Below are 24,873 nucleotides of genomic sequence, written 5' to 3' on the forward strand. Positions count from 1 at the left end.
GCCATTTTTGATACGCCTTCTTTTTCCTTTTACAGGCTGCGTTGACTGTGTCATTCCACCAAGCTGTTACATTCAACTAACTGGTACCTTTCTGAGAACGCTGTTATGTACTTGTGCCTGATTTCCCTATCCTGAAGTTTCTCCACTGTTATCCTGCTACACGTGGACCTGACCACCTGCACTTTCGGCCTCGCAATCCCAACTTCACTGCACATTAAATAATGATCAGTGTCATCAAAGAATCCCCTGAATACACGTGTGTCCCTCACAGCCTTCCTGAATTCCTGATCTGTTATTATATAGTCGATGACAGATCTAGTTCCCCTGCCTTCCCAAGTATACCGGTGAATGTTCTTATGTTTAAAAAAGGAGTTTGTGATTACTAAGCCCATACTGGCACAGGAATCCAAGAGTTGTTTCCCGTTCCTGTTGGCCTCTATATCCTCTCCAAATTTACGCATAACTTTTTCATACCCTTCTGTTCGATTTCCAATCCTGGCGTTAAAATCACCCATGAGCAGAACACTGTCCTTGTCCTTTACTTTAACAACTACATCACTGAGTGCCTCATAAAAACTATCCATTTTATCTTGATCTGTCCCTTCACAATGCGAATATACTGACAATCCTAATTTTCTTACTAGACACTGTCAAATCTATCCACATCAGTCGTTCGTTTACATACCTTATTGCAACTACGCTGGGTTCCATTTATTGCCTGATGTAAAGCCCTACACCCCATTGTGCTATTCCTGCTTTGACCCCTGACAGGTAGACCTTGTATTATCCCACTTCCTCTTCTTTCTCACCCCTTACCCGAATGTCACTAACAGCTAAAACGTCCAGCCCCATCTTACTTGCAGCCTCTGCCAGCTCTATCTTCTTCCTAGAGTAGCCCCCATTGATATTAATAGCTCCCCATCTCATTACCATTTGTTTGCCAAGTCCTTTCTTAGGAGTCCCCGGTTTGTCAATTAGAGGTGGGACTCCGTCACCTCCAAAGATCCGAGGCATTTTGCTCTGATTGTTGCCAGCATCATATTTAAAGTACCAGGGGAGCCGGTTGCTAGCCTTCCTTGCCTTGAGTCCCATTGGGTATTGAGTCCCATTGGATAATACCCCTAACGGTTGAGGGACTAACCGGTGGATTTGCTAGTCTTTGCCGTATGAGCACAAAGGTGACCACGACTCAGAATATGTCCGAGATGCCCTGCCTTATTCCAAAGTAACTGGTATCCCGACAGTCGGGACCACTTACTTGGCCACTCATACGTTGCCCGTGGTTCATGAACTAGGACATGACTGCAGGAACCCACACCATAATATAATGATGTCAAATTTAAAATTTAAACCAATCTGGTTTTATGATTCCTGCGTGACTGTTCGAACACATGCTGCAGAACAACCAGTTTCTGTACAACCCTTACAGTCCCGGCGAACTGATAAGGATGTGTGTAATGAAACTTCCAACTCAGCTGCGCCATATCGTGATAGCTGGACGACGTAAGGACGATTGAGAATCGTTTAAACTATTCTTACAGGAGTTGGAGTACGACATCGGCGAGTGGGAACAGGAAAAGGCGCAGTTCCCAGAAAGAGACGATGTAGGACTAAAACGAAAAACGAGTCGCGGCGGCAGTAAAACGCGTAAGCGTAAGGGCTTCTAAGTAGGCTGTTTAGGTTTTTCTATTGGTAACGCCACGTAGCGCTCTGTATGAAAATCACTGGCTGTGCTGTGTGCAGTCTGTGCCTGGGTGGCACTGTTGGAATAGTCGCTATTGTAGTGATGGGCAGTTGGATGTGAACAGCGCGTAGCGTTGCGCAGTTGGAGGTGAGCCGCCTGCAGTGGTGGATGTGGGGAGAGAGATGGCGGAGTTTTGAGAGCAGACGATCTGGACAGAGACAGTAAATTTGTAAGACTGGATGTCAGGAAATGATACATATATACTATGACTTTTGAGCACTATTAAGGTAAATACATTGTTTGTTTTTATCAAAATCTTTCATTTGCTAATTATGCCTATCAGTAGTCAGTGCCTTCAGTAGTTAGAACCTTTTATTCAGCTGGCAGTACTGGCGCACGCTGTATTGCAGTAGTTCGAGTAACGAAGATTTTTGTGAGGTAAGTGATTCATGAAAGGTATAGGTTATTGTTAGTTAGGGCCATTCTTTTGTTGGGATTTTTGAAAGTCAGATTGCGTTGCGCTAAAAATATTGTGTGTCAGTTTAAGCACAGCCATTTATAATTTTCGAAGGGGACGTTTCAGCCTCAAGGGTAGCTGAGTACGATGAAAGTATGGAATACGAAAAGGGAAACTATTTCCACTGACGTGGAAGTCAGACCGGCTGATCCACGAAAAAACCCGTCGGGAATGGAGGGAAAGTAACAGTTATGTCCAACGCATATTGAGGTCCAAACGTGATGGAGGAAAGTTGTAGAGTACGTTACATAGGTCAGGAAGAAATTAGGTAAACATTACTTCAGGAACAAACGAATAACAGGACTTTAGCCGTTAGTCCGGTGATTGCCATCTCAGTGAAAGGGGTATCATTGGGCTGCGTAAACGACACAGGGAGTCCGATCTCGATTGTTAGTGTGGCTGCATTCCGAAAATGCAGGAAGGCGGAAGCTTGGCCGACTTTGCCGTTGTGAGGGACTTAAGTGAAAGGGGCAATATACGGTAAAATTGTAGAAGCCAAGTGGCAGACTAGGATCATGTTCAAATTCCAGTTCGAGGAATTCGAGGAGAACTTCTTCATTGTGCCCTTAATTAACACTGAAGTAATTTTAGGGGTAGATTTCATGCACGCTCACCAGGCAATTGTGGACGTGGGTGCAGGTATCATGTCTCAAAACAGAGAGGAGAACCCCGTTGAATTGAAGTTCGATAATTGCGTCATAAGGGAAGAGTCTGAAGCCAGCTGTCTACATATTCTCACTTACCCAGGAGTGCACCAGGAACCGGAGACCTTCGTGAACTGTATTAGCGGAGTGATCTTACCGCTATGCGTGCACGGAAGGGATGGGGTTTTCAGGAAAATAGTCGAATAAAGTATGAGCGGCGTAGGAGACATGCCAGAGGTCGCCCGTTTAAGACCGCTGGAGGTTCTGAGGAATCTCGAAAGAATAATTTCGAACGTACCGGGTGCGATAAAAGGCTTCGAAAACAAATTTCAAGTACGGGAACACAAAAAGTTTTTCGTGAGGCCGTACCCCATTCCGTTAGGACACAAAGAAAAAGTGAAGGCAGAGGTCGCGAAGATGCTCGAGCAGGACATAGGCGAATTCGCAGTGAGTCCGTACAACTCACCACTTTTAGTGATACCTAAAAAGGGTGAATGAGTGAGACTGGTGATGGATTCTCGGCAAATCGACACAATTATTAAAGCAGAGACAGACAGACCGGATAGCATGGAAGAATTATTGCAACGTTTCCATGGAGTGAAAGTATTAATTTAATTAAATTGATATAGAGCCAGCTACAGCATTTCGGGAATGGATGCTGTAATAGTAAGGAAAAAAGAACTTTTATAACCACTTGTTACGAAAATGTAGCACAATTTCAACACATTGCTACGAAATTTCATAATTGTCGTAATTTGAACTCATATTTTTTTATAAAAATGTACATGGCAATTGACTCAAGTCTGGTCTTTTCCCGCCCCCACTGCCGCTGGCATCTCTGCTGGCTGAGCACCTCATGGTGTAGAAATCACACTAAGCACTGTCAAAGACCGATATGATTGTAGCGGGGGCTGGGCTTTATATAGCTTAAGACTCCCCCCTGTACTTTGTAGAGGACCAATAGGAAGTCGGAGCGCCATACCAGCAAGTTCTAACATGCATTTTTTTTTCTTTAAGCAGGCTTGGTGCAGCTGTTTGAGGAAAGTATCACATCTGTTGCATTGGGAGGAAAGAAAGATCTGACACAAACATCCTGTGTTTGCCTGCAGGTGGATAGAATATTGGGTGCAGCTTCTAGCCTCCGGAAAACACTATTTGATCATTCTGAGACAGTTCCTGGAAGTAGTTCAAAAGATTTCTATAGCATGCATCTGTCCAGAGAGAGATTTGACTGTCAGTTTAACATTAACAACCTTTTAGCTGTGCCATGCATTTGTTCGTCGAAGGCACGTCGCCACAGACGTTATTAACGTGTGCTGATCCATGTTTTGAACAGTCCCTTCTGTTAGGGCAGGAATTCCCGTGCAGACAAGCGATCTTTAACTATTTCTGCAGCACTTTATGATTTATGCGAAGGGGTGATATGTAATGGACAGGCTGTGTCAGTGGTATCGCTAGGAAGAATTCGTCCTGTGTTATTCTGGGATATTGGCGTAAACAGTTTGTGGAAGCAGTGTGAAAGATTTCTATAGTGTGTCCAGAGGAAGACTTGGCTGTCAGCTTAATATTGACAAGCTTTTAGCGATACCTACAAAGGTAGGTCGCTAGGAAAACATCTCGCTCGGCATGTAGGCCATGTCATAGAGCTGTCACGTACAGAACCTTTCGACGAGTCGTCGTTCACGGCACGGGCGCCAGACAGATGCGTCTCGCCTTTGGAACGGACTGGCATGTGTAGATGTGTAGCAGTCAGAGGAGCGGCTCTCCTAAGCTTCGTACGAGCAGTTGCCAGCAGACTCGTGCGCTTGGGCACAGCTGATTTCGCGTACGAGCAGTGCCTTCCTCCCGCTTCTGGCTACTCGAAGCGTGGCTGTTTGCTGAATGAGCGGTAGCAGCAAGTAGCCAGAGGCTACCCGGAAAAGATTTTCTGGCGTGCCCAAGCTGCCAGATACGCGCATGCGCAGAGCTAGCTGAGTTATAGTGGGGGGTCCTTGCCCACGTGGCCCGTGTATATGTTTCGTGTCTTCGTTTACAGCTCCCACGTCAAATGAAGTCAAAACACATTTCTGTGGCCGGGAGTCATCAAGTGATTTAATATACATTCTCATAACCATGAAAGACCAAAATAAGTTAGTAGTTTCAATTTTCTGATTTTATATTATTTCCACGTTATTAGCAATCAACCATTAATGTCTTAATGAAGCTATTTCTGTGTGTTTTATAGAGAAATTTGCTTCAGTTTATTTTTTTTTTTTTTTCGCTGAGGCAGTTAGTTTATTTGAAACGAAGTGTTTCATTCCGCACTATTGCCTACTTTCAACCTCGTTCAATTTAAAGTGCAAATTTTCATTTTCTGGGACGAATGACGTTATACCGTAATAAAGAACCAAACATGAGAGTATACCACTGGACCTCCAATAAAAATAGGTATCACGAAATCCACATGGAAAGGTGAATATCAGATACTTCAGAGAGCATCTGGACATGGAAGTGTGCAATTAGAGCGGAATGAAGCATTTTAGTATGGTTTATGAAATTCCGATGCTGCTGGAGTAGTCTCTGATGTCCTGTTCGCTTTATGGCACTGTGAGATCTCTTAATGCTATATACGTACGATCATACGTAAACATTGACTTGAAGCTGACTAAATAGGCAAATTTGGTCAGTAGTTCTGAACTTAATATTTTGTTTCAAATATAATGACAGCTGTAGCAGAATTTTACAAATCTGCCTTCTGTGAAAGTGTTTTTCGATCAGAAGGCAATCTTATAGTACTTCCTCTAGGCCTGAAGTTATTTCTTAATTTGTGTTTACGTCTTAAATTTATAGAATGCCATTCTATGCTAAATTTTAGACTGGCAGCATACCGTGTTTTATCGTTTTTAACTCCGCACATGGCTTCATATTTATTTCTAGAGTAGAATATAAACTGTCAGTTGTACAGTTTCTTTGCCTCACATACAACCATGTTAATTTTTTCACATTTTGAAACAGTCATGAAATTTATTGTCCTTTATTCCGGTGTAAGCTACACAAGAAACTGTCTCTTTTTTTTTTGTTGCAAGAAATTTGTATTCCATCCTGCTAGCTTTTTGCAGTGCTCTGTAAATGTAAACCTGTTAGAAATGCTACATAACAATACTGCACAGTACGAATTAAAAGAAATTGTCAAAGTCACCGCTTAACAAAATTTTATGGTACTTCGAGCTGTGGAGTCTAATTTTGAAATGATATTTTGCCAAGAACTGCTTCCTTATTTGCATTCTTTATCCGTGAGGGATATGATAAAACAATTGCTCTAAGTACAACTCACTATGCCCTCTCAACAACATGCCGCACGGCTACACATGGTCACGTGATGCCCCACCACAAATACGACTAAAAGCGTATGAGCAGAGCAAGCACCAAGCACGGGCTGCCTACGTCATCGTAGCTGCGCATGCTCAGTACAGCCTGTTGTCTGGCGCTTTCTGGTAACTGCTCAAACGAGCCTCTAGTGTGGACCTACAGGTACAAAGGCGATGCGTCAGCGTGCCAGCCGTGGTGTCCAGATAAACCTCTCCAAGCGTGCCCGTCCAGACACGTCTCGCCTGTGGGACGGGCTGGGCTGGCGTGTGCGCCTGACACGGTCGGTCATCATTCCACCTTGGACTGCTGCTACGGTCGCAGGTTCGAATCCTGCCTCGGGCATCTATATGTGTGATGTCCTTAGGTTAGTTAGTTTTAAGTAGTTCTACGTTCTAGGGGACTAATGACCACAGCAGTTTAGTCCCATAGTGCTCAGAGCCATCTGAATCATTTTTTGAACAATTTTTTTGTTGTGATACAACGCATGTCAGGCTAAAAGATCGCGATGTTGCTAAGTGCCATATCTGTTGCATACATATCCTCCGTATTTACATCCCTTGTTTACATTCTGTGAGTAACAATTGTGACTCCAAGTACAGTTAAATACTGTGTATATTTGTGTATACACATGATAATGCTCATTACGGGAACAAATTTGCGACGGATACCACGATGGAGTGTACTGCAAGTACCCAAAGCTTAACTACATATCACTTGATAAACATTTCGTTACCGATAATTAAATTTCCATCTGAGCCGTGTGGCCCGATCAGCGATATTCCGGCCACCGGAACGCGTCATCTTTCCGGCGGTGTGCGCAGAGCGCGCTGACGCCTCCTGGGAGCGAGAGGGAAAGCTGAGGCAGAGAGAGTGGTTTTGCTTTGGGACGCCGAGCAGTAACGGCGTTTTGGGAACTGTGGCGGACAGCTAAGGTCCGGTGTCAGCCAGAAAGCAGAGGCTGTTTAACCGGGTGACGCCGTCGTGGCACATATCGGCTGCCTGGAAGGAGACGTCACTGGGAAGCCGATCGTATTTTTCCGCTTGCTTCATCTGTCCTGGCATAGGGATCTGCGGCGGCTGGCTTCGTCGAACAAGCAAGAGCCTTGCTTGTCCTCTTAAGTTGTGGTCGGAATCCACAACTGGCTTCTGTGCGGTTGACTATTTTCTTGGGCGGCCGTCGCTACTCCTACTGAGTCTGGCCTTCAATGTGTTGATTATAATTGGTTTAATACGTAGTGTTTTAAGGTGCATCTGGGGCGATCATTTAACATTTACGAGGGTTCAAAAATGGTTCAAATGGCTCTGAGCACTATGGGACGTAACATCTGAGGTCATCAGTCCCATAGAACTTAGAACTACTTAAACCTAACTAACCTAAGGACGTCACACACACGCATGTCCAAGGCAGGATTCGAACCTGCGTTCCAATGTCTTCCCGACACAGCTCGTCAAAGCAATACTCCGATAACTACTGGGATGCATTCGGTCCTTCCCTGGTTTGAGGAGGGGAATAAAAATCGCCTCCCTCCACGAGTCAGGGAACGTGCCGGACGACCATATCATATTAAAACAATTCAGGAGAACTTCCTTGGATGGCAGCAACAAGTGCTGCAGCATGCTGTACAGGATTTGATCATCACCTGGCGCAGTATCATGAGCAACAGACAGCGCCGAATCCAGTTCCCACATTGTGAAGTGGCAGTTGTAGGGTTCAGAATTTGGAGACCGGAAGTCCAAGTGATCCCTCTCGATGGCAGTGCGGTAGCGGCAGATATCTGAATCACAGTTAATAGTGGCAGTTGATTCCGCAAAATGCATGGCCAGTGTCTGGGCAATGTCTCTTGGCGCCGTGAGGAGACATCCCTGACGCAGCAATGCCGTGACAGGTAGTTGGCTGCGTTTGCCGGAAATCCTCCTGATGGCTTCCCATACTTTCGTAGAACTAGTGGAGTGTAGGAGATGAAGTTCAAGAACGATTGCCATGACCGTCGTTTGCACTTTTTAATCACCCGCCGCGCCTTGGCCCTTACCACATGAAAGGCCGCAAGATTGTCAGCTGAGGGACGGCACTTGAAGCGGCTCAGAGCTGCACGGCGGGCTCGCATGGCTGAGCGGCACTCAGTGGTCCACCAAGGGACAGGACGCCTCTTGGGATGACCTGAGGACCGTGGGATCGACAATTCAGCAGCATGGGAAATCACAGCTGTAACATGGTCGACCCATTCGTGGACGCTGGCATGGTGTTCCAAAACAGCCAGCTGGCTGAAAAGTGTCCAGTCAGCTCTGCAGAGGTGACACCTGGGCGGCACTGGTAATGCCACAGCCTCATCCAGGAGGCGAATCCAAAGGGGGGAGTGGTCACTAGAATGGAGGTCAGCAGCAGCCTCCCACAGAGCAGAATCCTCCAGTGCTGGAGAGCAAAAGGAAAGGTCAATAGCCGATGACGACCCGAAAGCAGTACAGAAATGAGTGGGAGCACCAGAGTTGAGGATGAACAGTTCTTCAGACATCATGAGGCTTTCCAGAATGCGACCCCTGGGGCAAGTAGTCGGAGAGCCTCATAAGACATTATGAGCATTGAAGTCCCCCAGAAGAAGAAATGGGCGGGGGAGTTGGCTAATAAGGTCTGTGAGAGCCTCAGAGTCTATTGCATCCTGAGGCGGTAAGTAAACTGAACAGACTGTGAGCCTCCGACCCACAAGAAAGTCAACTGCAACTGCTTGCAAGTCTGTAACAGGAGGGAGCGCAGATGAGGGGTGCATGTCACTGACAAAAACCGCCACACCACCCTTTGCCCTTTCCCCCATCAGATCATCTTTTCGATATACAGTATAGCCCCGTAAAGAAGGAGCATCAGTGGCCCGAAAATGTGTCTCTTGGAGACATAAGCACAAGGGGCACTCTCGTACAAGGAGTTGTAATTCGGCCACATGCGTCCTGAACCCATTCAGGTTCCACTGTAATATGGGAGGCAGTGATCAGCGTGGCTGACCTTTCACTCTGCCTCTGTGCTTTGGAGGTGAGCCCGTACTGGACGGAGATTTATTCCTGGGGCGAGAAGATCGCCCCCGGTCGACATCAATGTCCATAAGCTCCGATGACGACCCACGGGAGATGTCAGACAGTACGATGGCCTCGTCATCGGACCGACCCCGACTAGTCTCCTCAGGTGGCAAAACCTTCACCTTCTGCGTCTTTGTCTTGGGGGGCTTAGAATGCAGAGCCTTGTCAACAGTTGGAGCTTTACTCGCCTGGGCAGAAGGCGCTATATGGGGAGAAGCAGGAAGTACCCCAATGTCAGCAACCACGGCCTTGTCTGACGTAGCGGGGAGAGCCGCAGGTTGCAAAACAACCGCAGCAGCACAAGTTCACTGGCAAACACCGATATTAGTGCTGACACTAGCAACCTCCGTTTGTGTAGCAACAGTAGCCAACTGTACCAGCTTCTGCAAATCGGAAGCGAAAGATGTTGTAAACACAGGAGGCTGCATGGCCTCAAAGAGCTTCTTGGCCTCACCATAGGGGATGCACTTAGATGTTTTACTCTCCTGTATCTTCTGTTCCTCGAGATAGATGGGGCAGACCTGGCTCCAGACAGGGTGGCTCCCAGAGCAATTCACGCACTTCACAGGCGATGAACAATCGGCTCCTTCATGGGCAGGCTGACCACATTTACCACTAGTGGCTATCCCATTGCACCCAACATAGTATGCCCAAAGCGCTGACATTTAAAACAGCGCATTGGGTTGGGGAAATATGGCCGTACTGGCAAACGTAAGAAACCCGCTTTAACATGCTCTGGGAGTCTCGGGCAATTGAATGTGAGAATAAACGAGTCGGATTTGACTAGGTCCCCATCGACTCGTTTCATAATATGCTGCACGTCGACAATACCTTCGTCAGCCCACTCAGATTTCAACTCGTCCTTGGGGATATCCACCAAGTCCCTACATGTCACAGCACCCTTACTATAGTTCAACGTGGAGTGGAGCTCGGTCTCGATAGCGTACTCTTCGAGACAGGTTGCTTTCTAAGAGAAGTGACTTGACGGGAACTAGAAGTTTCAACTAACAGAGTCCCATTGCACAGTCACTTCACAGCTTTCAGTGTTCCTGCAGTTCCCTCAAGACCCTTGTGGATGTAAAAGGGAGAAACCCTCTCAAAGCTACCTTCCTTCCGTTTGACAATCAAAAACACATTCTGGTTATCACCATGTGCTCTGTTACGGCAGTCTGATAAATCTCTAGCTACACCAGGCGCTGGAGGACTCGCAGCACGAAGTCGCTTTTTCGATGGGGTGTGTTTTCCTACCAGTGGCACACCCAATCCACTGGTAGGGGGAAATGTAGAGGTCGAAGGGTCTATTGTGCTCCCACGAGAAGCTAGGGAACTAAAGGTCCGCTCAGACAGAGCCCCACGTGCCTGAGTAAGCCTTATACAACTGCGGTGCGCCAGGTGCCCCAGAGATTGTCCGCTTGCGACTGTTCCACCCCAACAGCAATGCATCTTACAGGTAAGCAGCACACCGTAAGATTGAGGGGTTTTTACAGAGGTTTACCTTCCTCGCAATCCAGGCGGTCAACCGAAGAATACCATTCCCCACAGCGATTTAGAAAAGATTGCTGTATGGTGTGTCAGGTGGCAGTTGACGCTAAATAACGAAAAGTGTGAGATGATCCACATGAGTTCCAAAAGAAATCCGTTGGAATTCGATTACTCGATAAATAGTACAATTCTCAAGGCTGTCAATTCAACCAAGTACCTGGGTGTTAAAATTACGAACAACTTCAGTTGGAAGGACCACATAGATAATATTGTCGGGAAGGCCAGCCAAAGGTTGCGTTTCATTGGCAGGACACTTAGAAGATGCAACAAGTCCACTAAAGAGACAGCTTACACTATACTCGTTCGTCCTCTGCTAGAATATTGCTGCGCGGTGTGGGATCCTTACCAGGTGGGATTGACGGAGGACATCGAAAGGGTGCAAAAAAGGGCAGCTCGTTTTGTATTATCACGTTATAGGGGAGAGAGTGTGGCAGATATGATACACGAGTTGGGATGGAAGTCATTACAGCATAGACGTTTTTCGTCGCGGCGAGACCTTTTTACGAAATTTCAGTCACCAACTTTCTCTTCCGAATGCGAAAATATTTTGTTGAGCCCAACCTACATAGGTAGGAATGATCATCAAAATAAAATAAGAGAAATCAGAGCTCGAACAGAAAGGTTTAGGTGTTCGTTTTTCCCGCTCGCTGTTCGGGAGTGGAATAGTAGATAGATAGTATGATTGTGGTTCGATGAATCCTCTGCCAAGCACTTAAATGTGAATTGCAGAGTAGTCATGTAGATGTAGATGTAGCACACAACATTCCACCGCCGCGCCATGCGGTGGTCGCTGAAGCATGTCCAGGGGGTTACGGTGACAGGAGACTGGCGGCGCTGACCAGTCCCCAGCTCAGGACTCCGGGATCGCCAAGCCCGTACTCAGCAAATGAATGCTGAGCCCCTGGGGGGACATTGCTGGATGAACCATTCGCAGAAGTGTACCCGTAGAGGCCAATCAGCTGCTGATAGTGCCTGCATACGCTATACATGGTACGGAAACAACTGGTTCTCCCGTAGCACTCTCCATACAGCGACGCGGTCAACGTTACCTTGTACAGCAGCAACTTCTCTGACGCTGACATTAGGGTTATCGTCAACTGCACGAAGAATTGCCTCGTCCATTGCAGGTGTCCTCGTCGTTCTAGGTCTTCCCCAGTCGCGAATCATAGGCTGGTATATTCCGTGGTCCATAAGACGCCGATCAATTGGTTCGAACGTCTTCTGTCGGGACATCTTCGTTCTGGAAATCTGTCTCGATACAAAGATAAGGCGCCACGGCTTTTGCCCCGTGCTAATCCATACATCAAGTGGGCATCTGCCAACTACGCATTTGTAAACATTGCACTGAATACAAAACCACGTTCGTGATGAACACTAACCTGTTGATGCTACGTACTGACGTGCTTGATGCTATTACTGTAGAGCAATGAGTCGCATGTCAACACAAGCACCGAGGTCAGCATTACCTTCCTTCAATTGAGCCAACTGGCGGTGAATCGAGGAAGTACAGTACATACTGACGAAATTAAAATGAGCTCTAACATGGAAATTAGGCATTTCCGGACACATGTCCACATAACATCTTTTCTTTTTTTGTGTGTGAGGAATGTTTCCTGAAAGTTTGGCCGTACCTTTTTGTAACACCCTGTATATCCATAGTGGTGCAGAACTTGAGTATGGAAATACTTTTGAGCGTTAATTGACTAATTAAACAGCAAAGTTTAATTGAATGTGAACAGGAAATGATTACCTTTTGGGTAGAAGGGAAAACTCTGCGGATTCCTTTTGAACGTGCTAACAGATTAGCTCAATGTCACTCAATTCGACTGCAGTTAAATCACTTAGGAGTGAATTATGGGCTAGGAGATGATGTTGAAAACTATAATGTTTGAGCTATGGTCGAGAATAACAACAAAGAACAGAATTTTAAGCGGCTATTAGACTTAACTGACAGGATTTCAGGAGAACAAAAAGAGGCGTGACTTAAAATGCTGATGGTGAAAGGACAGTTATTTTCAAATACAGCAGGAAGTGTAGTAGGTTATGAATGTCACGCGAACGTGATAGAAGATGAACCATTTTTCAGGGACCTTATGTCGTTCAGCTGAAATTCGAAAGGAAATAGATATAGTCATTTTAGACGTTTCGAGGCCATTACTTGGGATCTCAGCTAACTCGGATACATTTCAATAATTGTAGAGCATTTTTCTAAGTTTATAAAGCTATTCGCATTTAGGAAAGCAATGTATAACAAAATTGTCCTGGACCATTTTGTGACCAGTGGTAAACCAAACAGAGTGCTATCTGATCATGGCACGCAGTTCCGCTCAATGCTATGGAAAGACTGTGACGCAGATAACTAAAAACAGTTTGTGCATATATCTACTGGCACCAATCAAGTAATCCGCCAGAGATATATGAGAAAGATTGGGCTGCCCCGAAATTAACAGATTTTGGTTCAAGTATGTGACAGCATTTAGACAAATAGTGAACTCGTTAAACCAACAAAGTACAGGTTTTACACCTGAAGAAATATTAAAGATGGAGAACTCAAATGTCTAGTGGAAGAGTTAATAGATTTTCTCCTTGTAAGGAAATTACTGTGGAAGAGAAGAAACAACTACTTCAGATAAAGATAGCAAAACAAAGTAAGATATGATTTGTCAGCATTATGAGAATAGGAAATTTCCAGAGTTCAAAATTTCCAGAGTCAATTTGATCCTTATGAGGACTCATGAAAAATTGAATGATATTAATCATGAGATTAGCAAATTCAAATTAATTTGCAACACAGATTACAAAATCGTAAATATACCTCACGCTAATGCTTACTTTTTGGAATATTCAGTATCAAGGAAGTGTCAAGGTAACTAGGAGTACAGATTAATAATTCAAAGACCTGAAAGATAACCAGAAATAAATGCGTTTTTAACTTGTGTTACATGAATCGGTTAAACAAGGAATCCAGTTACAAGTCCATTGCAAAATAAGTTCCAATGTAGTTTCAAGATCCTTGTTGCTCACAGTGACTATTTGCAGCATATGCTGTAATTTTTGAATTGTTGTGATTTTAAGGTATTCTCTGACTTCAAATAAAATTATGTTTTTCGCTGGCTTAATGTGGATATTATTGATGCAGGGCTGGTGTATCAAGTACGACCTCATAGCATTAGTTAATGAGTTTCCCACTGCAGGCAGCGGAAAACAATGATTCAATGAGCAATGAAATAAATAAATAGAGTAGTGTGACGCACATTGTTTTTGGAATATTGCGTAGAGTTTTAAGGAGTTTATTAGGATGAGTGTGAAAAGTAAATGCTGGTAGTTACTGTATTTTACCAGTTTTGATTCATGCTATTCAAGTACAGAGCTAAACTCTGTGACCGGATGACAGAGGCATGCTGGTAATTAGAAAACAACAAGACAGCAACAAAAAGGATAAGATTTCAAAGAGTAATAGAAGAGGTAATTACAAAGTGATGAAAATGGTGCTGGGTGTTATGTTTAGCATGGCAAATGCATGGTAGGTGTAGCAAGGAAGTTCTTTGCTGAATTCAAAGAGGTAAGGAACCCACTTAGATGTCGATCTAATTCAAACTGCATATATTTTTCATTAGAAAATATGTTGAATTTTCATTCATATTTTCTTCTGCACTTGCAGGTTTTATGTTGTTCTCAAAACATTCTATCCAGGTCTCACTGTTTTGCATAGACATGTCTCACATTTTTCGAATCTACCTTAAAACAGGTACTATATTCTTCAGAATACCTGAAGTATGAGGTACATTAAAGTGATACCACTTCATTCGGCAACTGACATGGTCCTTAATCGCTGGGACTTTTATTATCAGAAGGGGTTAGAGGTGACCATCGTTTTCATGTTCACTACTCAGTGGAGAGCATAATATTTTTCATTATTCAGTAGGGTTTCGTGAGTGTGATCTTAATTCTGTAGGAATTCTTAACTGAAAAGAGTTTCCCTACAGATAACTTATATAAAATCAGCTTTACTCTCAAAGCAGTTAATATTCTAAAGAGGAAAATGAATTTTATCAAATAATTTCAGTTAATATAGGATATGTAAATTGATTACTGTGATTAATATGAATTATTCTGAACATGAATTTATGTAGCTAATGAGAAAAAATGTTTTGTTAAGTATTCAGTAACTCATTTATGTGTTGGTGATGATATGTATGATGTACAACTGTATTTCTATGTAAAGTGTGGATTATTTCTTGGGATCTTTAAGTGTATTTGGATAATGGTTAAGGTACATTATTATGGTGTAGTAGAAGAATAAAAGTCTTACATTACAAAATTTGTACAAAGAACCTAATCGTAAAATTGAGATTTGAGAAATGGGATAATTCTAACTAGTGAGAATGTTTAACATAACATGAGTACATTACATTGATGATAACAATGAAATCGATGGAAGAAGTTTGTGTACCCATGAATATGAAAGGTGTAAATATCTACGCCTGTTGCACCATGAACCTTGTCATGATACCTCAAAAAGAAACATGTACATTAATGTTATTTCCACAATGAATCTTATGTGTAATCAGATTTTCAATATCTTTATTAGTTTACAGTTTAGTATGTGACGGCAAATTATACAAGTAACACCCAGCAACGAATTTCCAAAATCTAAACGGTTCTTCAGATTTTGTCGATCGACATGTCTTTAGAAAGTTATTATTATAAACCTAAATTGGTATAAATTACAGGCAAGTAACTTGAATAATACGTGAGTTATTGGAGGTCAAAGTGGCCGATTACTATCGATCACGTCAGGCCATAAGTACTTCACAGTTACACAAAAAACGGTAGCAGCATGCTTATAAATACATTTATTCACCTATGTCTTTGTATATATCCGATATATACTATTCATGAGGTAATTGGTTAAATATTCACTATGTTTTCGAAAACACAGAGACATTAGGTTCCTGGCCTACCTTTTGCTTCTTTTCTTTTGATATGTGTTCATTTAATTTGTTATGTATTTAACAATGTGTGCTAGAGCGTGTTTATGGACCAGCCGTAGGAATATTTATTTAATTTCAAGTATTTAAACGTAAATCCAGTATTTCGTATGTGTTTTATGAATGTCAGTGTGCATTGGCTGTAAGACATGGCGGGAGTGCTCTAGCCAACAAGCGCTCTTTGCTAAGAGAGACGTACGGAGGTTAGGGAGGAGCATCGTTTCCGGAGAGGACGCGGGGTGATACTGGCAGAGCAGTTCTGCGCAGGGCGGCACAGGGCGCGGACAGTACAGGACAGGGCACGAGAGGTGCTGGACGTTTAGAAGTGAACATCTCGCGAGCTATGTTGTTGTTCATAACTAATTACGCGCAGTAGGAATCTATTGTTTCCGTGTTATTCAACTTATATTTTATTTAATTGCTGCACCATCGACACCAATAAGTGTTTTGCACAAATATACCACATTCTCAAAAGTACTTCTACTATCGTACTCATCATTTAAAGTCGTTAGGATATTACCTGGAGATTTTATTTAATTGCAATCTTTCATTAATAAATTTCAAGATTAATTCACAATTGCCGAGTGATAGGAACATTCGACCATTCGATTCATGTGTCTCTTCATATTGTGTACTGTAGACTCAGAAGTATTTGGCTTGTAATGCGGCAAATGCGAATCCCAGCCCTTAGACAACGAAACCAGCGAAAACTTTTAATATTGCAACTCTGAGTCTTAGGGTGCATAGTTATTGTAAAAGCCCGTAACAGTTTGAAGAAATGTATGATGAGATAAATTATTCAAGTAGTTAAGGGAGATAAAAATAAAATATTTATGGGGGCCGGAATTCGATAACAGAAAAAGGAAGAGAAGAAAAAGCAGTAGGTGAATATGGACTGGGGGTAAGGAAAGAAAGAGAAAGCTGCCTGGTAGAATTCTGCAGAGAGCACAACTTGATCATCGATAACATTTGGTTTAAGAATAATGATAGAAAGTTATACACATGGAAGAGACCTGGAGATACTGGAAGTTTTCAGATTGATTATATAATGGCAAGACAGAGATCTAGAAACCAGGTTTTAAATTGTAAGACATTTCAGGGGCACATGTGGACTCTGACCACAATTTGTTGATTATGATCTGTAGATTAAAACTGAAGAAACTCCAGACAGGTAGGAATTTAAGGAGATGGGACCTGGATAAACTGAAAGAACCAGAGGTTGTAGAGGGTGCATTAGGGAACGACTAACAAGAACAAGGGAAAGGAATACAGGGGAGAGATAAATGGGTAGCTTTGAGAGATGAAATAGTGAAGGCAGCAAAGGATCAAGTAGGTAAAAAGACGAGGGCTACTAGAAATCCCCGGGTAACACAACAGATACTGAATTTAATCGATGAAAGAATGAAACATAAAAATGCAGCAAATGAAGCCGCGAAATGGAATACAAACGTCTCTAAAATGTGATCGACAGGAAGTGCTAAACTGCTAAGTAGGAATGGCTAGAGGACAAATGTAAGGATGTAGAAACATGCTTCACTAGGGATAAATAGATACTGCCTACAGGAAAATTAAAGAGACGTTCGGAGAAAAGATAACCACCTGCATGAATATCAAGAGCTCAGATGGTAAAACAATCCTAAGTAAAGAAGGGAAAGCTGAAAGGTGGAAGGTGGAAGGAGTATATAGTGGATATATATAAGGTAGATGTACTTGATGGCTACATTATGGAAACGGAAGAGGACGTAGTTGAAGATGAGATGGGAGACTGCATGAAGAATTTGACACAGCAATGAATGACCGAAGCGATGGTCTATTTACAATTTGTACAGAAACCAGAACGCAATTAAGAGAATCGAGAGACACGAAAGGGAAGCAGCGGTTGATAAGGGAGTGAGACAGGGTTGTGACCTATCCCCAATGCATTCACCTTTACATTGAACAAGCAATAAAGGAAACCAAAGAATAATTTGGAGTAGGAATTAAAATCCAGGGAGAAGAAGTAAAAACCTTGAGGATTGCCGGTGAATTTGTAATTCTGTCAGAGACAGCAAAGGACTTCGAAGAATAGTTGAACTGAATGAGAAGTGTGATGAAAGGAGGATATTGGATGAAACTCAACAAAAGCATAATGAGGGTAATGGAATGCAGTCGGATTAAATCAGATGATTTCCTCAAAGTATTTGTTTGATGTGTAGCCATGTATGGATGTGAATCGTGGATTATAACAGTGTAGACAAGAAGAGAATAAAAGATTCTGAAATATAGTGCTACGGAAGAATGTTGAAGATTAGGTGGGTAGATCACTTAACTAATGAGGAGATACTGAACAGAACTGGCGAGAAGAGGAATTTGTAGCACAGTTTGACTGGAAGAAGTCATCGGTTGGTGGGACACGTTCTGAGGCATCAAAGAATCTCCAATTTAGAATCAGAGGGAAGCGTGGAGGGTAAAAATCGTAGAGGGAGACTAAGCAGATTCTGATGGATGTAGGTTATAGTAGTTACTCGGAGATGAAGAGGCTTGCACAGGACAGAGTAGCATGGAGAGCTGCATCAAACCAGTCTTTAGACTCTGGACAACAACAACAGGAATATCAAGAAAAGATAATGTAAGTTTCACTATTACTCGTAGAGCAAATCTCGTAGTCTAAAACATGGATCTCCAATTTAAAACGAATGATTAATTTATCATTATCCACTTAAATGAAATAAATTGAGTACAATCAAAACAAGTTGCCATATGCTAAAAAATAATTAACTGACGTACCTCAAAAGTAAACTCCGGAGTAAGCTGTGAAAAATTTACATAGTCTTTGTAGGTCAGGGTCACCATCAAGGAACCATGCTGTGGTGCACTGTATGTCACAGAAAAACAATCTCCACTCATAGATAATGAAGGGACAGGAACACGTAAATGGCCAGTACTCCCATAAGACGTAATTTCTAAATATGGGTAACCTGTAATTATAAAGCCCTTGTTTACTAATTTGCTAAATAATTTCCATATGTTTTACAATTTTTCATCACAGAGCAGAAACATAAGACGGGCAGTTTATAATATGTAACGAGCTGAAAGATGTAAGTTACTTGGACAGTAAAAACGACTGGAAATTCAAAATTAATGAAGTATTTAAATTGTAAAACCCAAGTGTAATGGTGACAAAATGAGCTCAGAGAAAGGACATATAAAGTATACATGAATAAATGACAGCATTAAATTTGCATTTTTAAAACAATATGAGGTATTAAAATGAATTTTGAACACGAACAGACAGAAACTATGACCTTGATATGAGCTGATTTGCTGATATCAGCTACAGCGCTACACAGGAAAGTTCAAAGAGGATGATGTACAGAGAATGTCTATAGTACTGAACGTGTATGAGACTATAAACATGAGGATCTTAGTTTAATTTTAGAAGGTTTCGTAAGACAGGATTTTTCAGGAGGTAGCTTATTTTACCAAACTGATATGACAGAAGTGAAGTGACATTGCAAGCTGAAAATTAACTACAGCAAGAATGCAACTAAAATTGTATTAAAATTTACTTTTTGATGACTGCTGGCAGGTTAAAACAATGTACAATCCCAATTCACTTGAGCTCATACTCGTCTGGGCAAATTTTTTCTTAGTTCCTTTGACTCTTACAATTTGCCTATCTGATGCTTACTGCAGGTTGTAGTAAAGTTAGCAAATACACAGAAACAACAAACTTGGTTGTTTTATTTGTTGAAGTTTTCTCAAGATGGGAAAATGCTATGATAATATTCAATAATCTGAATGTTAACTGCTGTTAAAGAGCAGATTACAAATAATTGTTTTTTCTACAGGTATCACAAAATGCAGAGCCTTTGACATGTCACAACCAGTTTGGTATAATGTAAACCATTTGCAGCATAATAACTACTAAAACATGTTCAGGCAAGCAAAGTGAGGAATAAACGTTGTGAATGGTGCAGCATAAAAAGTCAGAACCTGACGTTTTTCCAAACAGTGCGAATGTGCCGAAGAAACTATGGAAATGTAATATTCATGATTACTTCATACTAAATTAATTACCTGCATACTGAATTATTATAGTAAATGCTTACTATATTTAGGTTTTTTGTGTGACCAGTCGACTTCACATCAAGTAAGTAAAATATAGGGAAAACTATTACCAAAATATGTAAAGAACACTCAAATTAAGTCACATGATCAGTATAATATAAGATTAAACTACTTTACATTCTTTTTTATGTTACACTGTCATTGTGAACCTCGTCACTAAACACAGTTAAGACCACCACATTAGCACTATATTGTTTCTATTTCCTGTTACATATATTTTGTTACTTGCAGGTGTTACAACAATTTTGTCATTTTAAAAATAAGAAAATAATGTCACTTTACTGTGATTACTGCAGTATCATTACGAGGACATGACTTGTTCAAGCTAAATTGAACGAAATATTAAGAAAGATGTTATAAAAGCATGTGAAATTGCCTGAGGTTATCTAGGCCGCGCGGATGTGAAAATAAAACTTAAAAACGCTGGACAGCAGCACTGTTTGAAACACAAAGCTCCGAGCTGTCGAGAACTGGGAAGCCTGGAAATGACAGAAGCGTCGAACCTAATGTGCCATGCAACCTTGGTCTATGGCCACGACCAGAGAATTAGACCGACACGACGCAACGTGAGCGCTGCTGTAGTAGGGGCGCAGGAGTGAGGCCTCACAGCGAGGATAAAGGAAGGCTGGACAACCACAGACCTGCGTAATTAACTGAGCAACGTCATCTGGCATGTGGCCTAAACTTCTTTCAGACTAAAAACAGAAAAATTCTGTAGTTACACATTTAATCGATAATCAATGTGCAATTAAAAATGCATGCTTCATGAAACGTGGACACACATAAATATCACAATAGGAAAGACCAGTTGCTTAGGGTGAGTGATTAGAGTGAGAATATCTAGAGCTCTATGGTAGTCTCAGAATTACTAATGCTGTTGTCTAAGTCATAGCCATTTCACGACTCCTTGGGAATCGAACTATCCTGATCAATACTTTTTGTTGTTGCTGTGGTCTTCAGTCCTGAGACTGGTTTGATGCAGCTCTCCATGCTACTCTATCCTGTGCAAGTTTCTTCACCTCCCAGTACCTACTGCAACCTACACCCTTCTGAATCTGTTTAGTGTATTCATCTCTTGGTCTCCCTCTACGATTTTTACCCTCCGCGCTGCCCTCCAATACTAAATTGGTGATCCCTTGATGCCTCAGAACATGTCCTACCAACCGATCCCGTTTTCTAGTCAAGTTGTGCCACAAACGCCTCTCCTCCGCAATTCTATTCAATACCTCCTCATTAGTTATATGATCTACCCATATAACCTTCAGCATTCTTCTGTAGCACCACATTTAGAAAGCTTCTATTCTCTTCTTGTCCAAACTAGTTATCTTCCCTGTTTCATTTCCATACATAGCTACGCTCTATACAAATACTTTTTGAAACGACTTCCTGGCACTTAAATCTATACTCGATGTCAACAAATTTCTCTTCTTGAGAAACGCTTTCCTTGCCATTGCCAGTCTACTTTTGATATCCTCTCTACTTCGACCATCATAAGTTATTTTACTTCCTAAATAGCAAAACTCCTTTACTACTTTAAGTGTCTCATTTCCTAATCTAATTCCCTCAGCATCACCTGACTTAATTCTACTAAGTTCCATTATCATCGTTTTGCTTTTGTTGATATTCATTTTATACCCTCCTTTCAAGACACTGTCCATTCCGTTCAACTGCTCTTCCAAGTCCTTCGCTGTCTCTGACAGAATTACAATGTCATCGGCTAACCTCAAAGTTTTTATTTCTTCTCCATGGACTTTAATACATACTCCGAATTTTTCTTTTGTTTCCTTCACTGCTTGCTCAATACACAGATAACATCGGGGAGAGATGTCACTCGAGTCATATAACTGCCATCTGGTTTCTGTACAAACTGTAAATAGCCTTTCGCTCCCTGTATTTTACCACTGCCGCCTTCAGAATTTGAAAGAGGGTATTCCAGTCAACATTGTCAAAAGGTTTCTCTAAGTCTACAAATACTAGAAACGTAGGTTTGCCTTTCCTTAATCTTTCTTCTAAGATAACTAGTAAGGTCAGTGTTGCCTCACGTGTTCCAACATTTCTACGGAATCCAAACTGACCTTCCCCGAGGTCGGCTTCTACCAGTTTTTTTCCATTCGTCTGTAAAGAATTCGCGTTATTATTTTGCAGCTGTGACTTATTAGACTGATAGTTCGGTAATTTTCACAACTGTCAGCACCTCCTTTCTTTGGGATTGGAATTATTATATTCTTTTTGACGTTTCACGGTATTTCGCCGGTCTCATACACCTTGCTCACCAGATGGAAGGGTTTTGTTAGGGCTGGCTCTCCCGAGGCCGTCAGTAGTTCTAATGGAATGTTGTCTACTCCCGGGGCCTTGTTTCGACTCAGGTCTTTCAGTGCTCTGTCAAACTCTTCACGCAGTATCGTATCTCCAATTGCATCTTCATCTACATCCTCTTCCATTTCCATAATACTGTCCTCAAGTAGATTGCCCTTGTATACACCCTCAATGTACTCCTTCCACCTTTCTGATTTCCCTTCTTTGGTTAGAACTGCGTTTCCATCTGAGCTCTTGACATTCATACAAGTGGTTCTCATTTCTCCAAAGGGCTCTTTAATTATCTTGTAGGCCGTATCTATCTTACCCCCAGTGAGATAAGCCTCTACATCCTTACATTTGTCCTCTAGCCATCCCTGCTTAGCCATTTTGCACTTCCTGTTTATATCATATTTGAGACGTTTGTATTCCGTTTTGCCTGCTTCGTTTAGTGCATTTTTATATTTTCTCCTTTCATCAATTAAATTCAGTATATCTTCTGTTACCCAAGGACTTCTACAGGCCCTCGTCTTTTTACCTACTAGATCCTCTGCTGCCTTCACTACTTCATCGCTCAAAGCTACCCATTGTTCTTCTACTGTATTTGTTTCCCACATTTCTGTCAATTGTTCCCTTATGCTCTCCCTGAAACTCTGTACAACCTCTGGTTTAGTCAGTTTATCCAGGTCCCATCTTCTTAAATTTCCAACTTTTTGCAGTTTATTCAGTTTTAATTTACATTTCATAACCAATAGATTGTGGTCAGAGTCCACATCTGCCCCTGGTAATGTATTACAATTTAAAACCTACTTCCTAAATCTCTGTCTGATCATTATATAATCTGTCTGAAACCTTCTAGTATCTCCAGGCCTTTTACACGCATACAACCTTCTTTTATGATTCTTGAACCAAGTGTTAGCTATGATTAAGTTGGGCTCTGTGCAAAATTCTATCAGGCGGTTTCCTCTTTCATTTCTTAACCCCAATCCATATTCACCTACTACGTTTCCTTCTCTCCCTTTTCCTACTACCGAATTCCAGTCACCCATGACTATTAAATTTTCGTCTCCCTTGACTATCTGAATAATTTCTTTTATTTCATCATAGATTTCTTCAATTTTATCGTCATCTGCAGAGCTAGTTGGCATATAAACTTGTACTACTGTAGTAGGTGTTGGCTTCGTGTCTATCTTGGCCGGACCGAGCGAGGTGGCGCAGTGGTTAGCACACTGGACTCGCATTCGGGAGGACGACGGTTCAATCCCGTCTCCGGCCATCCTGATTTAGGTTTTCCGTGATTTCCCTAAATCGTTTCAGGCAAACGCCCGGATAGTTCCTTTGAAAGGGCACGGCCGATTTCCTTCCCAATCCTTCCCTAACCCAAGCTTGCGCTCCGTCTCTAATGACCTCGTTGTCGATGGGACGTTAAACACTAACCACCATCACCACCTATATCTTGGCCACAATAATGCGTTCACTACGCTGTTTGTAGTAGATTACCAGCACTCCTATTTTTTTAATTCATTATTAAACCGACTCCTGCATTACCCGTATTTGATTTTGTGTTTATAATCCTGTATTCGCCTGACCAAAAGTCTTGTTCCTCCTGCCACCGAACTTCACTAATTCCTACTATATCTAAATTTAACCCATCCATTTCCCTTTTTAAATATTCTAACCTACCTGCTCGATTAAGGGATCTGACATTCCACACTCCGATCCGTAGAACGCCAGTTTTCTTTCTGATAACGACGTCCTCCTGAGTAGTCCCCGCCCGGAGATCCGAATTGGGGACTATTTTACCTCTGGATTATTTTACCCAAGAGGACGCCCTCATCATTTAACCATAGAGTAAAGCTGCATGTCCTCGGGAAAAATTACGGCTGTAGTTTCCCCTTAGTTTTAGCCGTTTAGCCAGCACAGCAAGGCCGTTTGGGTTAGTGTTAAAAGGCCGAATCAGTCAATCATGCAGACTGTTGCCCCTGCAACTACTGAAAAGGCTGCTGCCCCTCTTCAGGAACCACACGTTTGCTGGCCTCTCAACAGATGCCCCTCCGTTGTGGTTGCACCTACGCTACGGCTATCTGTATCGCTGAGGCACGCAAGCCTCTCCATCAACGGCAAGGTCCATGGTTCTTTGTGGGGGATCAATACTTAAACTAGAGATAACCTAATCCCATGTACCTGGATTATTTTACCCAAGACTGGAAGGTCTTTTGTAACACTCAGAATGCTTACGCGTTTTAAGTGATGTGTGCTACCAGGCTGGGGTTACTTTATGCTTTACGACCATTGCAAATAAATAAATAAATAAATGCAGATTTCGTTACCTGTTGTGGAATTTTAATCACAACATACTTTTCAAAAAAGATAGTGAAGTCTAAGTAAGGTCTGGTAGTGAAAAATTTAAAATTTATAAAATCTGATTGCAGAATTCATGAACAACTAAATATTTTTATTACTGAATTACCACATTTTCAAAGTTTGGGCATTAAGTACCTACCACCCTTCCTCCCCACTGGATATTTCAAGGGTTAAGGCGCAGGAGATTTCCTTACGATGTTAAAGTACAGACGGATAGGAATTTCTTACGATTCGAAAATCAAAAGTTTTACTTCTAAGACCAAACCATCACAACGTAAAAACTGAAGCAGACACAGTGTTGCTTAATCTGCCTGT

General features: G+C 42.2%; 1 protein-coding gene across 3 annotated transcripts in view; it reads right to left on the reverse strand.

Moving 5' to 3' along the window:
* LOC126278137 (uncharacterized) overlaps window positions 1-24,873 on the reverse strand; it is a 500,725-nt gene that overhangs the window by 288,477 nt on the left and 187,375 nt on the right. For all 3 annotated transcript variants that reach the window (XM_049978028.1, XM_049978029.1, XM_049978027.1), the window contains exon 8: window positions 18,556-18,746. In XM_049978028.1, the coding sequence (XP_049833985.1) occupies window positions 18,556-18,746 (191 nt within the window). The remainder of the gene's footprint in view (window positions 1-18,555; window positions 18,747-24,873) is intronic.

This window comes from Schistocerca gregaria, chromosome 6 (genome assembly GCF_023897955.1).
Source record: "Schistocerca gregaria isolate iqSchGreg1 chromosome 6, iqSchGreg1.2, whole genome shotgun sequence".
Classification (NCBI taxonomy): domain Eukaryota; kingdom Metazoa; phylum Arthropoda; class Insecta; order Orthoptera; family Acrididae; genus Schistocerca; species Schistocerca gregaria.